At 43.6% G+C, this 15,263-nt stretch overlaps 1 protein-coding gene across 7 annotated transcripts in view; it reads left to right on the top strand.

Moving 5' to 3' along the window:
* The window catches only part of LOC126363354 (proton-coupled amino acid transporter-like protein pathetic), a 303,134-nt gene that overhangs the window by 145,094 nt on the left and 142,777 nt on the right, over positions 1-15,263 (top strand). For all 7 annotated transcript variants that reach the window (XR_007566243.1, XR_007566246.1, XR_007566245.1 and 4 more), the window contains exon 3: positions 15,067-15,161. Coding sequence is in view for 3 of the 7 variants with exons in the window: in XM_050007956.1 (XP_049863913.1) it covers positions 15,067-15,161 (95 nt within the window). In the remaining 4 variants the exon portion in view is untranslated. The remainder of the gene's footprint in view (positions 1-15,066; positions 15,162-15,263) is intronic.

The raw sequence follows: 15,263 nt of genomic DNA, 5'->3' as shown, positions 1-15,263 counted from the left end.
CTGAAAAGAATCTTTTGCTTTGCACTGCAAAAAAATGTTCACATGTCTGTGAAATCTTATGGGACTTAAATGCTAAGGTCATCAGTCCCTAAGCTTACACACCACTTAACCTAAATTGTCCTTAGGACAAACACACACATCCATGCCCGAGGGAGGACTCGAGCCTCCGCCGGGACCAGCCGCACAGTCCATGACTGCAGCGCCTGAGACCGCTCGACCAATCCCGTGCGGCTTTGCAGTGCAAGACAGCTGCGGTCATAAGGGCCCAGAATCAAAAATTCCTCCAAGCTATTCGGTGATCAGTGTACAACAAAAATGGTTCAAATGGCTCTGAGCATTATGGGACTCAACTGCTGTGGCCATCAGTCCCCTAGAACTTAGAACTACTTAAACCTAACTAACCTAAGGACGTCACACACATCCATGCCCGAGGCAGGATTCGAACCTGCGACCGTAGCAGTCGCACGGTTCCGGACTGCTCGCCTAGAACCGCGAGACCACCGCGGCCGGCCAGTGTACAACACCATCCCATATTAGTCAATAAATCCATTTTAGGCTTAAAGGGCTACGTTTCCACGAATTACTAAATAATGTAAAACACAAACTACACTGATATTGGCATAACACATGAATAAATTAGATCTCTGTATCTTAGGTTATCAGGATAATTTCTAAATAGTTACCTTCGCTAATCTGCAGTGGACCACCGTGCCAAACGCTCCCCGGAAATTTAGGAATATGGAATCTGCCTCTTACCCTTCATCCATGGTTCCGAGGATACCGTGCGGGAACAGGGCAAGCTGAGCTTCGCACGACCGATGCTTTCTGTATCCGTGTTGATTTGTGGACAGAAGCTTTTCCGTTTCGAGGAAATTTTTTATATTCGAACTGGGAATACGTTCAAGATTTTTGCGGGTCCATTCTTTTACTCTTCTTACGTACAGGAGTCACCAGCGTTTTTTTTCCAGTCGCTTCGGACTTTGCGCTGGGCGAGAGATTCGCGATAAATGCAAGCTAAGTAAGGGGCCAACGCCTTAGAGTATTCTCTGTAAAACCGAACTGGTTTTCCATCACACCTGGTGACTTAATTGTTAAGCTGTTTCTCTACGCCAAGAATTACTATTACTATGTACTTCACGCGGCCGTCTGTGCGACGGTCACTTGTGAATGATTTCTTAAAACTAAAATTGAAAATTTCAGATTTCCTTTTGTTGTCTTCTACTGCCACATCAGACTGACCAACGAATGGCTGGATAGAAAACTTCGACGCGCTTAGCCATTTTACAGACGAGCAGAATTTTCTGGGATTCTCGGCAAGATGTTTTGCTGGCATTGACCTTTTTTATTATCTCTCGTCATTTGTACGTTCTTTTTTTAACCCAGCGTGCACCAGCCTCTGCCTCCTTAGTATTTTACGAATTTTGTTAGTAAGCTGTGGTGGGTTGTTTCTGTCCAGAATGCATTTCTCGTCACGTACCTCTGCAAAACGCGATTTACCGTCTGTTTAAACTTTGCCCACAATTTTTCTGCGTCCATCATATTGAACCTAAATGATGTCCATCCATTGTCTAACAGAGATACTAACAACTACTTATTTGCTCTTTTTAGCAAAAATTATCTCCTAGCCTCTTATGAATTTATTAATTTTATGATTTATCATCACTGTGATGCTATGATCACTAATCCCTCTCACTATACTGACACAGTCGATAAGGCCAGACATATTTCTAGCTGCAAGGTCTAAAATACTTCCATTGTGTGTGGCCTGTCGAACTATCTGCTCAAGACAGTTTTCGGAAAACGTGTTCAGAAGTACTTAACGAGACACCCTATCCGTATCACCTGCAATGAATCCATAGACGTCCAAGTCTATACATGCAGATTAAAGCCGCCTCCAACTAATATCACATGATAAGTGTACTTCCGTGCTACTGAGGATAGACTTCCTGGAATTATTCTGAAACATTCACGGGCTGGTAAACACATCCGATAATCGAATTCACCAGACCTGTTACTTGCATCCATGTAACTTCACAGTCACACTCAATTTCGACCTTGAAAGACACAATATTTTTGTCCACTGGAATGAACACTCCCCCACCTATGACGTCTAATTTGTCTTTTCTGTATACATTCCATACCTCGCTAATTGTTGCATAACTTTCTACTTCGGATACCAGCCCGCTCTCGGTTCCGAGAATAGTTTGAGCTCGACAGCTTTCCTGAAGGGCAGTAAATTCAGGAAATTTGTTACGATTACTTCGACAGTTTATTGTTAAAATTTTGAAAGTCGAAGTGTCTTTACTTTGTACGCGGTCTGATTTCGCTCTCTTCGTATCGCCTGGTGAGCGTTCATCAAAGGACCACGAACTAGCATCTAAACAAAAAAATAAATAAATAAATAAATAAATTTAAAAAAAATCAGTGCATTCCACAAGTGCTCTGCTATCCAAGTAGCTGGTTCAAATGGTTCAAATGGCTCTGAGCACTATGGGACTTAACAGCTGTGGTCATCAGTCCCCTAGAACTTAGAACTACTTACACCTAACTAACCTAAGGACATCGCACATCCATGCCCGAGGCAGGATTCGAACCTGCGACCGTAGCAGCCGCACGGTTCCGGACTGCGCGCCAGAACCGCGAGACCACCGCTCCAAGTAGCTGCTCCTTCACCAGATAAAGCAGGTCCAGAAATGAGCAGTCAAAACCATCACAGAATCGATGTAGCCTTTGGTTGAGATTCTCCACTCGGCTTTAAACCAAGGGCCCCATTCTGGAAACGATACTGCAAATAGCCAGATTTGCTTGCACCCCACAAAAGAGGCCAGCAGTTCTCACCACCTCTGCCAGCCGCCCGTACGAACTGTGGATGGCCTCAGAATCCAAGCGACAGACATCGTCCTTAGTGCCAACACGAGCCGCAACTTTCAGACGGCTGCACCCTGCACGCACAGGGCCTCCTCCACATCCCCAACGAATTTTTTTTTCCGCCCCTGGACGCTATTTCCCTAACTGGATCCATAATACCCCTTACATTGGAGCTCCAGATAACTATCAAACCCTTCTCTGCGCCTGCCTGCTCAGATCCTGCTGGTGGACCGTCCATCTATCCACTCACATGGTTCGAGTGAGGCCAGACGTCCAGCTTCCGCATCAACAGTCCACCTCGAGGGACATGAAAGAGTTACCACTAGCCACTCACCTTACTGTGAGGGCTGGTCCCCGCTTAGGTACACAGCAAGGTGCCTCGACAGCAGAGCCTGTAGCGAAACAAGCGACATGTGCAGTGTCCCATGCGACACGCCAGGTACTCCGTCACTGCAACACCTCGAGGCAGCAACCTGAAGACGGCTGACAGTGACCAAAAGCGTGTTATATTATCCGCAAAATGTGGCCAGCTCCTTCTGTGTCTACACACAGTGTACACGCCCCACCCAACCCAGCACTCCTAGTATAAGAATTACCTATAAAAGCCCAAAGAGAAAGCTAAATATGTAACTTGATACCCGTTGTGGTGGGTCACAGACGGAGGCTCATCCATTACTGAGCTGCATAGCTGGCCGTTTAAAAGAAATGACAACTGTGCCACGGACTGCGAAAATATATACTTTACAGCTACTAAGACGCGAGATTACACCGGAACCACGCGGCTGCTACGGTCGTAGGTTCGAATCCTGCCTCGGGCATGGATGTGTGTGATGTCATTAGGTTGGTTAGGTTTACGTAGTTCTAAGTCTAGAGGTCTGATGACCTCAGACGTTAAGTCCCATAGTGCTTAGAGTCGTTTGAACACCTCTTAAATACAAAAAAAAAAAAAAAAAAATGCGAGAGACTTAAGAATTAAACTGATAAAAAACACGGATTAAGTCAAATATGTAACTTGCTCCTCTGCTGGTGTGTCACAGATGGTAGCTGGGATCTAATGTGTCGGGACTATAGAAGTCTATTGCGTGCGTGACTTCTAACTCATTCTGCGTGACAAAAAGTGAAGTACTTCGTACATGCACACGCCATCTCTGTGACAGATAGAACGGCCACCAGAGGGCGTTAGAGATACTCGAGTTTAACTTTACTACCAGCTTGAGACCGTGTATGAGGAGCGTGAATAGTCTGAGCTGTTGAGTGACCACTTTTCAGGACACAGAGATGCCACGTAATCGGGAGAGATAGCGTTATCAGCAACTGACAGAGTCTGAAAGGGGTCGTACTGTGGGCGTGGATTTGGCTAGCCGGTGGAATCGCTTAACATCTAGATCTGAGGTGCACTTGGATGTGACAGTCCCCAATGCTGGACGGCATGGGAACGTGAGAGCAGGTATACTCATCACCATTCCATCTGACCATTTCTGACCACCATGAGAGAGGATCGCCATATTGTCCACTAAGCACATCGTAACGACCTCACATATGTGTCGTACCGCACCATTGGTCAGAGACTAGGAGCAACTGGATTAGGAAATTACCGTCCCACGCGTAGGCTACCGTCAGCATCAACGGCTGCATTTGGAGTGATGCCGCGTCCGGGAAGTGTCGACTGAAGATGAATGGCGTCACATTCTATTCAGCTATGAGCTGCGGTTCTACAGTAGCCTGGTTGAGCATCGTCAATGAGTATTACGGCGATCTGGCAGGCGTCCCATTTTTCCAATGTTTCGGAGAGGCGCTCCTGATGTGGGAAGCCATTGCACATGACCTTCAGGTCACAGCCGATAGGATAGTGTCTGAGGGAACTGTGACGGCATATCGTACGTCACTGACATCCTGAGTCCCCATGAGTTATCTCTCATCCGACAGTATCATGATGCCAGTTTTCAATAGGACAATGCTTGTCCACATATAGTACATGTCTCTAATAACTATTTACATCGTATTGAGGAACTGCCGTGGCCAGCCAGATCCACAGATCTGTCCCAATAGAACACGTGTGGGACCATTTAGGACGTGAATTTCCTCCCAGTGCCACATCCAGGATATCAAGGTCCAGTTATAACATTTGTTGGCCATCTTGTCTTAGGAGAGGATACGTCTTTATGGCACCTTTCCCGACCGAATCAGTGAATGCATCTAGGCTGGAGGAGCTGCAACGCCACAGTGATAAGTGGGCTCTTACTGCCAAGTTCTTTGTAAATTTGATTCGATTTTGAAATCACTCCTGAAGGTAACTATAAAAGCTTCAACGTAAATTTGCTCGTAACGGCAAACATTACGCTCTAATCGTCAATTTGCTGGAGATACAGAACAGGCCATAAAGACCATATTTTCTCCATTCGCAAAGATGGCAGATCATGTAAACAATCACAGAATTCCTGTGTAGTATATGAAGTAGGCATTGCACTCTCCGCCGCACAGTACGGCTGTTACTGTCTCTAAACATGGACTAGTTAAATAAGATCGAATAAGGTATAATAGAATTACCGGCGAGGGCGAAGAGTAAAAGAATTAGAATAAGGACGTATCTTTTACTGCAGGAGAAGATAGCTCTGTGGAAACTTAAGTACACACTTTATTGTAAATAAGAAAATTAAAAACAATATTACATACATTGAAGTATCTGAAGCAGAATGGTAACCCTAGTTTAAAAATAAACGGACTCTTATGTATCAACGTGCGCAAATTCTGATCCAAAGGTACACATCTACAGAGAGTTACAGAAGCAGACAAGTGACATCAAACCTCATTATGAGACTGTAATGGGGGATTTTAATGCGAAAGTAGAACATAAACTAAAAACTGATTCTTCAAAGAGAAACTTCATAAACTACAACAGAAATAACGAAGGTCTCACGTTAGTAGAATTTACCAAGAAAACTTACGTTCATAATAAATTCTGTCGGAAGGAAAATACGATTGGCAAAAATGAAAAAGGAAAGGACTATATTTTATTAAACAATAAAACAATTTACTGTACGTAACGGTCCTAAAGCACTTTCAAACACCGAGTGGTCGCGGATTTGGAAGATGCTGAGTAAAAATAGATTCAAAGCGAGAAAGAATCAGATTTTTCAAAAACTTAGATTATGAAAATATATTTAAAAATAATGATAAACTCCCGTCATAAATAAGGAAGGTTAAATGGATACAGATGAAAGAGACAATTATTTAAGAATAGTAACTATGCAAACAGCAAAACTTGTTTCATATATGGAGAAAGAAAAAAGAAAGAAACTCTCCAAGGAAGATGGCAACTATTAAAGAGAATGTGAGAGTTTCAAGCAAACGGTAGTACGAACATGATATAATTCGCTCAGTTAAACAAAAATTTTCGGGAATGTCTTCTAGAGGATGTAAGAAGATAAAATGAAAACTTGAAAACATATATATGCGGAGAGATTTGACTAAACGACTGCCGAACAAACACTATAAAAGTTAAATCCATGAAACATCTCGGAAAATGCATGCGGAACGATCTGAAGTGGAGTGACCGCATAAAATATTAAAAGTGATTCACTGGAAGAAACCTCAGAAGTGTAGTATATCCACAAAAACGAGACTTTTGAGCTCATAGATGGGCCTACTAAGAACTTTTCTTCCCGGAACCATCCGTGACTGAAACAGGAAAGGAGAAGGGATAGTGGTACATGAAATACCATCCCCCATAAATCGTAGGGTGGCTTGCCAAGTAGAGGCGTAGATGTAGAGCAGAGTCAGAAACGCATTGAGGACGAGATGGTTAGAGACGGACGTCGCTAGAGATGTGTAGAAAGAAAAGGCGTCTGTAAAAGACTGGATAAAGTTGGAGGGAAAGTAATGCAAAAGGAATTGGAAAAATGCGTTTCCAGAAGATATGCAGAGGATGATAATCGGCCAAAACAAGAACAGTGCTATAACTGCTCTATCTCCTAAGAAAATAAACGGAAAAAAATGTAAAACAACTATAGACATCTCATCCTCCTCTCCGCAGTGTCAAAGATATTCACTAAAATGACCACAGCTCCATAGAAAGAAACAACAGGACTTGCTCAGGTGAAGGAACAAGCTGGCTTTCAGGAATCGGCGTAGCGCAGTGGACCATCATCGTATCATTGATATAACTGTAGAGTGGAATAACTAGAATGAGTGTGATAGATTTCGAGAAAGACAAGAAACCAAATAAGTGGACCAGCAAACAGGATGAAATGGAAAACGTCATTATGATTTCAGTGAAAATTAAAGAGCCTCCATCAGCTTGGACATTCCCCTGCTGACATGCATGGACCATGGATTCATGAGATTGTCTCCATACCCGTACACGTCCATCCGGTCGATACTATTTGAAACGAGTCTCGTCCGACCACGCAATACGTTTCCAGTCATCAACAGTCCAATGTCGGTGTCGACGGGCCCAGGCGACGCGTAAAGCTTTGTGTCGTGCAGTCTTCAAGGGTACACGAGTGGGCCTTCGGCTCCGAAAGCCCATGTAAATGATGTTTCGGTGAATGGTTCGCTCGCTGACACTTGTTGACGGCCCAGCATTGAAATCTGTTGCAAGTTGAACGATTCTCTTCAGTCGTCTGCAGGATCTTTTTCCGGCCGCAGCGATGCCGGAGATTTGCTGTTTTACCGGATTCCTAATATTCACGGTACACTCGTGAAATGGTCGCACGGGAAAATCCCCACTTCACCGCTACCTCGGAGATGCTGTGTCCCATCGCTGGTGCGCCGAGAATAATACCACGTTCAAACTCATTTAATTCTTGATAACCCGCCACTATAGCAGCAGTAACCGATCTAACAACTGCGCCAGACACTTGTTGTCCTATATAGGCGTTGATGACCACAGCGCTGCATACTGTATGTTTACATATCTCTGTATTTGAATACGCAAGGCATTACCAGTTTCTTTGGCTGTTTAGTGTAGAATGAATGTATAAAAATGTAATTAAAATAAGTGAACATATAAAAATAAATGCGTAATTTAGTATCCATTAATGCATACAGATAAACGTGAACTCGGTGTATTGGTATTCTAGCCAGAAGCCAAAACAACGTTTACAGAGTTACACGCATACTGACAGAAAACATATTTAGTATGTAACAGTTTTGCGGAGGTAAGCACCACTGTATGCAATGAAGTACAAAATGTAATATATCTAAGGCCAGAAATACACCAGATGAGTAAATGTAGAGCTCAAGATAAACAGCAAATATCAGCACAATGTGCAACTTACTATTCGAAGGTTGTGAGCGAACCCTTAAAAGAGTTTCAGATCATGCCGTTCAACGCACATTGTTGAACATAGGACTCCGCAGCACACGACCCTACTCGTTCCCATGTTGACTCAACAAGTCCCGTGAATTACGATTGCAGAGGGCACGGGATAGTCGCGATTGCACAGTGGATTAATGGAAACGTGTCGCCCGGTCGAATGAATAGTAACGGCTGCTCGAAATATACACCACGCCACGTACACAGCTCGGTGGGAGAAGTATTACGCTATAGAGGGCAGTCACTTGGGCCTCCATGGGACCTGTGGTAATAGTCGAAGTCACCATGGTAGCTGTGCGCTACGTGAACATTATTGTTGACTACCTGCATGTCTTTTTGCTTGGTTCTACCGCGACGGCGATAGCATCTTCCAGCAGCACAATTGTTCTTGCCACAAGGCCGGAATCATAGTATAGTGATTTAAGGAGCATAATAGTGAACTCACGGTAATGTCTTGCCCACCACATTCTCCCTTTTCTGAACCATATGGAACACAATTCTGAGACGCTAATGGATGCTAGCCCACAAACCACCAGCTCATAAATTACGAGAAACGTATCCTCTGTTGCAATACGAGTATACCTTCAGAAACCTACCGAGAACTTGTCTAATACATACCACGCAGAATTGCTGTAGTATTGCAATCCAGAAGTTGCCCAAGACACTAATTAATAGGTAAGATTTAATTCATTAGTGTACTCTAATTTATTTAGAGAATATTTTTGGTTGGTACACTTAGAAGACACAAATATTCGTCTTCGTATCTGAATACTCTTAGTTGACGTGGACCACATACAGTAACAGCACATTTAACACCCACATCAGTGACAATGCACGAGTCGGGACCTGGATCAACGATCAACAGATTAGCTGAGATCTCGGAAGCAGGCAACAACTGGGCGATAACATTTCGTATGGTTCAAATGGCTCTGAGTACTATGGGACTTAACGTCTGAGGTCATCAGTCCCCTAGAACTTAGAACCACTTAAACCTAACTAGCCTAAGGACATCACACACATCCATGCCCGAGACAGGATTCGAACCTGCGATCGTAGCGGTTGCGCGGTTCCAGACTGTAGCGCCTAGAACCGCTCGGCCCCACCGGCCGGCCATTTCGTACGGTTGTAGCTCATTGGTTGAGTTAAGGTATCAGACAACATATCGAAATGTTTTGGGTCCGATCTTCTCTGTCACGAATTATTTTTCTTTTCCTTGATAGTTTCGTTCTGTCGGTGGTTTGTGCCGTCGTCTGCATTCCACATCAAACTATAATTTTCACAAGAGACTTAAAATCAAATCTGGATACTTCTTAATAAGCACGGAACAGGAATTCACCAATCTTGAAAGCAATGGTGAAGGAAGTAAAAATACTCCATAGAGTATGTGTTATCGAAATCATTCTTTCTGTACTTTATTTTTAGTCACTTCACTTAATTATAAGCAGAAATAAATTTCTTTATTTTAATTACAATAAAAATTCGTAGTTTTCAATGAAGAAGAGGAAGGAGGATATAGCAGTTTGACGACGTAACTAAAATGAATTATGTTATTCGATGAAAAAATCGCAGTAAATATTGTTTTTTGCAACAAGAGGCTACTTAGTATGCCACATGTTCTCCAAAATTAACATCAGTTCGAGCTCCACAATCTACCATAAATTGTAGCAATAGTGCTTTAAGAGAATGTAATTATAGACTTATGTGCAAATAAGAATAAGTAAAAACTGTGTGTAATCTTTTTTCATTGAGGCACCATATTTCGAGAAATCAAAATTTTCATTTAATTCTGTTATGTCTGTAATGCCAGTAGGTAGCCCAGAGAGAATGCGCCTGCAACAAGACAACTTCGTAACAGTCACCCACATCGCCGTTGCCGTCCACGCTGCGCGCTACGTCGTAAAGCAATTTATTCGGGATGGATCGTCCTGCTTGCCGAAATAATTAGCACGCTATAGGAGAGCTGCTCGCAAAAAGATTCGTGCATCTGTGCTAAACACGTTTTTTGCAGGCGAAGCAACAAGACGACGTAAATAAGAACCGAACAGACTGTTACGCATCTCTGCATCTTTACTTCCCTTCCCCCTCTCACTCACTCTCAATCCCACGTCCTTTCTCATTTCGCTTCTTGTGTCAGTCGGATGATATTTGTCTATTACACATGTCGCTGTTATTTTCAGTTTTTTTTCTTTCTCCTTCCCTTGAGTAAGCCTGTACAGGCAAAGTGAATGTCATTTGCCACGTGCGACTGAGTGAAGCGGCCCAGTATTTTCTGTATGGCACTCGAGAGGACGGGTCGTCATCTCTCCGTCCCGTCACCCGGATTTATGGTTAGCTGCAGTTTTCCCATTTCTTTTTTCATATTACTTTCTCATGAGCGTGCACCACGGACTCCAGTCGACAGATCGGAAAATTCATACAGTGTTAATACACTATTCTGCGCTTACCCACTAATCTCTGTGATCCAATGTTAACGCCGATAACGATATGTTATTATCAGCGACTTAATTGAACGATTCAAATTTATAGCACTTGACTTGCTGCCAATCACCAGCGATAATCAATCTGCACCTATGTTACAGGTATTGCGTTCGCTGTACGAGTATAAATTGTGTGTGTGTATTTTAGTGTTATCTCTACGATTGTAATTTTTATTTGTATTACCTGGTTATCGTAATGTAAAACACGTAGGATGTCTGATTTGATGTAAGAGAGGGCTGGCGCTCCTAATTTCACAAGGTTAAATAAATAAACAAATAAATATTTTGATCGGTATTTACATACTTCTTTGTAATATTTCTTTGTAATATTTCTTTATAAATTTATCTTATAAACTACTAGATTTAATTTTCTATGACATTTTAACGTCTTCCGCGTCTACTAACATTAACAAAATCATTTATCTGGTGCTGCTAATGTAAAGACATTAAAGAACAAGAACAAGTTGTAATGGTATCGTATATTCGCCTTTACTTCTATCCTCCTAAAAAGCACCTCAGAATTACAAATCCAAGGAGTCCCACTAACTGGAGGCCATGTCTGTTTTCGTCATTGGGTAACTGAACTTTTAAAGTAATTCGACCAAAGAGGCGAACAAGAAACAGAATGAAGAGCTGCGTCTGTGACGATTGCTTAATAACTGGCTATAATGTTATGTGTTGATATAAGTAGGATGATTTGCATGCCGATTCATTGTGGACGTCACTGCCCCCTCTGCACAGGATATGTCGATGCCACTGCTTTTTGCATCTGTCGCTAATAGACCATCTCCTCTTCTTGCTTCTCTCGGTCCTCCTCCTTCCCCTTCCTTTGTCAATCTCCTCCTACTTCTCTCTGTCCATCTCCTCCTCATCCTCCACTCTCTGTCAATCTCCTACCTCTGACCGTCTCCTCATCCCCCCTCTCTCCGTCCATCTCTTCATTCTTCTCTCTCTCTCTCTCTCTTTCTTTCTCTCTCTCTATCTCAGTCTCCTCACCCTTCACTCACTGCCAATCTCCACATCCCTCCCCCCCTCTCTCTGTCCATCTCACACTCAACCTCTCGTTCTTTCCATCTCTTCCCATACTGTCTCTCTCTGTTTACCTCCTTCTCCTCTCTCTATCCATCTCCTCCTTCCCCTCTCTCTGTCTATCTGTGTGTGTGTGTTTGAGGTTTACGGGCGCTAAACAGCGTGGTCATCAGCGCCCTCTGTCTATCTGCTCCATCCGCCCACTCTCTGTCGATCTCCTCCCCCCCCCCCCCCCCTGACTGTCTGGCCATACTCTCCTCCTCCCTTCTCTCTTTCCATCTCCTCCTTATCCTTTCGTTCTGTCCAACAGTTCCTAACCTCAGTCTCTCTCTGTAGATTACTTCCTCCTCAAGTGTCTGTCCATCTCTTCCCAACTCTCTCTCAGTCTCTTCTCTCCTCTCCTCTCTATTTCCATTTCCACCTTCCCTCTTTCTATCCTTATATTCCTCCTCCACCCTCTGTGTGTCCATATCCTCCTCCTCTCCCCTTTCTGTGACGACATCCTATATATGTCCACTCCAAGGGTGCTAACACCCTGGAGTTACCATTACACTGATTTTTTTTTCATACTATAAGTGGTATGTGTACCACTTTTAGTTGAACTCAATAAGAGATGTGGAAAACACACACGCACACACAAACACACATACCTGCATACATACATATATACATACAAACATTCATCTTTGTTTTCTTGCGAGCCTTGTATTTTCTTATTGTGTCCCTGAATTTTCTTTCCCTGCAAAACTGGGCTCTAACATCTCCTAGTACTACTTTTACGTGCTTCATGGGGATTTTGATCATTTCTTTCAGATCTTCCCAGAATTCTTCTATCATCTGCAGATTTTTCTTATTATTATTATTTGTGGAACATGTGCGTTGCTAAGTGCATAGTCATTTTTTACCAGATCGTGTCGTGTATGTCGTTGTTTTTTTGTGAATTTGAGCTGAAAGCTATTACAAAGTCCTGTTTCTGTCTGAAATGTTTATGGTTGGTTTCCTATGATGTATTCTGTAGTTTTGTGAGTCAAAGTGGCTCTCATCTGAGAACAGGATTTCCTGCATTTTCAGTATGTTGATACTGGATTTATTTACGCTGTTTGCCAGTTATTAATTTAGTGTGTTCTGTGTCCTTGCTAAGAATCAATAAGCGTATTTTCTCTGGGGTTTCTACAGATATTTGCGAGTTAGATTTTGGAATGCGTAGCTGGAGTTACCCCAAACAAATATTGCCCATCACGTCTTTAATGCGACTACCACTGTCGATGGAAAGCGTCTGTTTATTTTGCGTTACAAACAAAATGATTTTTAAAGAGGAATTTTACGATACCTTTCGACAGAGCTGTAACGAATTAGTCTTGTGCAAGAAGGGGGCCAACGATGACTGAAGATAATCGTTCAACGTGACAGAAGTGCAACCCTTCCACAAACTGCTGCAGATTTCAATACTCGGCCATCAACAAGTGTCAGCGTGCGAACCATTCAACGAAACATCATCGATATGGCCTTTCGGAGCCAAAGGCCCACTCGTGTACCCTTGATGAGTGCACGACACAAAGCTTTACGCCTCACCTGGGCCTGTCAACACAGACGTTGTACTGTTGGTGAGTGGAAACACGTTGCGTGGTCGGACGAGTCTCGTTTCAAATCGGTTCGATCGGATGGACGAGTACGGGTATAGAGACAGCCTCATGAATCCGTGGACCCTCCATGTCAGCAGCTGTAATGGCGTGGGACGTATGCAGTTGGAGTCATATGGAACACGTGATACGTGTAGACACGACTCTGAGAGGTGACACGTACGTAAGCATCCTCTCTCATCACCTGAACTCATTCAAGTCTATTGCGCATTCCGACGGGCTTGGGCGGTTCCAGCAGGACAATGTGACATTACAGACGTCCAGAATTGCTACATAGTCGCTCCAGGAACACTCTCCTGATTTCAAACATTTCCGCTGGCCACCAGCAGGATTCTTGGTGTCAGTTCCTTTCAGCACCACTTCAAACATTAGTCGACTCCATGCCACGTCGCGTAGCGGCACTTTTGCGTACTCGCGGGGGTCCTACATGATATTAGGCAGGTGTACGATGTTTTTTGCTCTTCAGTGCATATGGCTCTACAGTATGTCGAAGCTATAGACACCGGCGCGTATAGCCTCTCTGAAGCACCGTTGGATGACTTTTCCAGACAGGGGTTCCTATCCTCAGTTTGTTCCTCAAGACAGCTCCTCGAAGTTTATCGAAACCACCCTGTACAGTATTTTCAGAAACAGTCTGAAAAGCTTGTAAGGGTGTTGCAGGGTCGGGTGTGCTGAGAAATCACAATTTAAAAAATAATTCAGTGCGTTGTGCCGTTTCCGTCTTAATTAGCATTGACGTTAGCCAATCAGATCCTTGCGCGAGAAAATTACAGCGACCAGCCAGATACAATTAGTGTTAGCTATTTTCGTAGCGTAGTTGATAGTGCACAAGACTGCTCGTCTTTGACCCGATTCTTACTACCGTCCCATTCCAATTTTATATCGCTCTCTTGTTCGGTTTTAGGAAACCAAAGAAAGAACACGTTTGGCAATACCGTCTCTGGCGGGTCGCTTGTATTTGCGCTCGCAACGGCGTGATTTGCTGACTTCAGTGCTAATTAACTCGGAAATGGCTCAACGTATCGAATTCTTTCCTAACAATTACTTCTTAGCACAACCCACCCTGCAACGCCCTTACAAGATCCTTAGACTCTTTGTGACAACTATGTGTGGAAAATCTGAAAAGGCAGACGCTTGACGACATGCATCGCTTATCCCGTGAAAGCCTACTTACAAATTTCAGGAAGCAGTATTACGTCACTACGCTACAGATACTCTTCAGCTCACGAAGTATCTCTCTCGTAGGGGCCCCAAAGACAAGATTAGACTACTAAGTCTTAAGCCGGCACGGTAGCTCAGCGTGTTCGGTCAGAGGGTTAGCTGCCCTCTGTAATAAAAAAAACTGAGTCAATGGATCAATAAAGAACTTCAACGGGCGTCAGGTGACGTCCGCCACGAACAATTGTAACGAACAATAACGAACAAAATGAGATAAAAAAAAAAAGCGGTTCTAGGCGTGCAGTCCGGAACCGCGCGACAGCTACGGTCGCAGGTTCGAATCCTGCCTCGGGCATGGATGTGTGTGATGTCCTTATGTTAGTTAGGTTTAAGTAGTTCTAAGTTCTAGGGGACTGATGACCACAGCAGTTAAGTCCCATAGTGCTCAGAGCCATTTTTGTCTCCCATGCACTTTCCAGTTGTTTGCCTAGTATATACGTAGATGTACATATAATGATAAATTCCTATGTGTTTTATATATTAGTGATGAAATGGTGTCCCACCACTCTTTTTTCAGGGCATAGTGGCCAACAACCACACTTCCGCCATGGAGATGGAAGAGTTCCTGCCGAAGGACGGCTCCGACATGAAGGACAACGCGTACACTGGCAAGTGAGTAGACCTGCCCCCGTGACACCGTGTTCGCCTTTTCCTCCTCGCCTCATTCCTGCTGGTTTCAAAGTCTCCTCACAAGTCCATAAAATGCCACATATC

This window comes from Schistocerca gregaria, chromosome 1 (genome assembly GCF_023897955.1).
Source record: "Schistocerca gregaria isolate iqSchGreg1 chromosome 1, iqSchGreg1.2, whole genome shotgun sequence".
Classification (NCBI taxonomy): domain Eukaryota; kingdom Metazoa; phylum Arthropoda; class Insecta; order Orthoptera; family Acrididae; genus Schistocerca; species Schistocerca gregaria.
The sequence above is the reverse complement of the archived record's forward strand: the minus strand, read 5'-3'. Positions and strand labels throughout refer to the sequence as shown.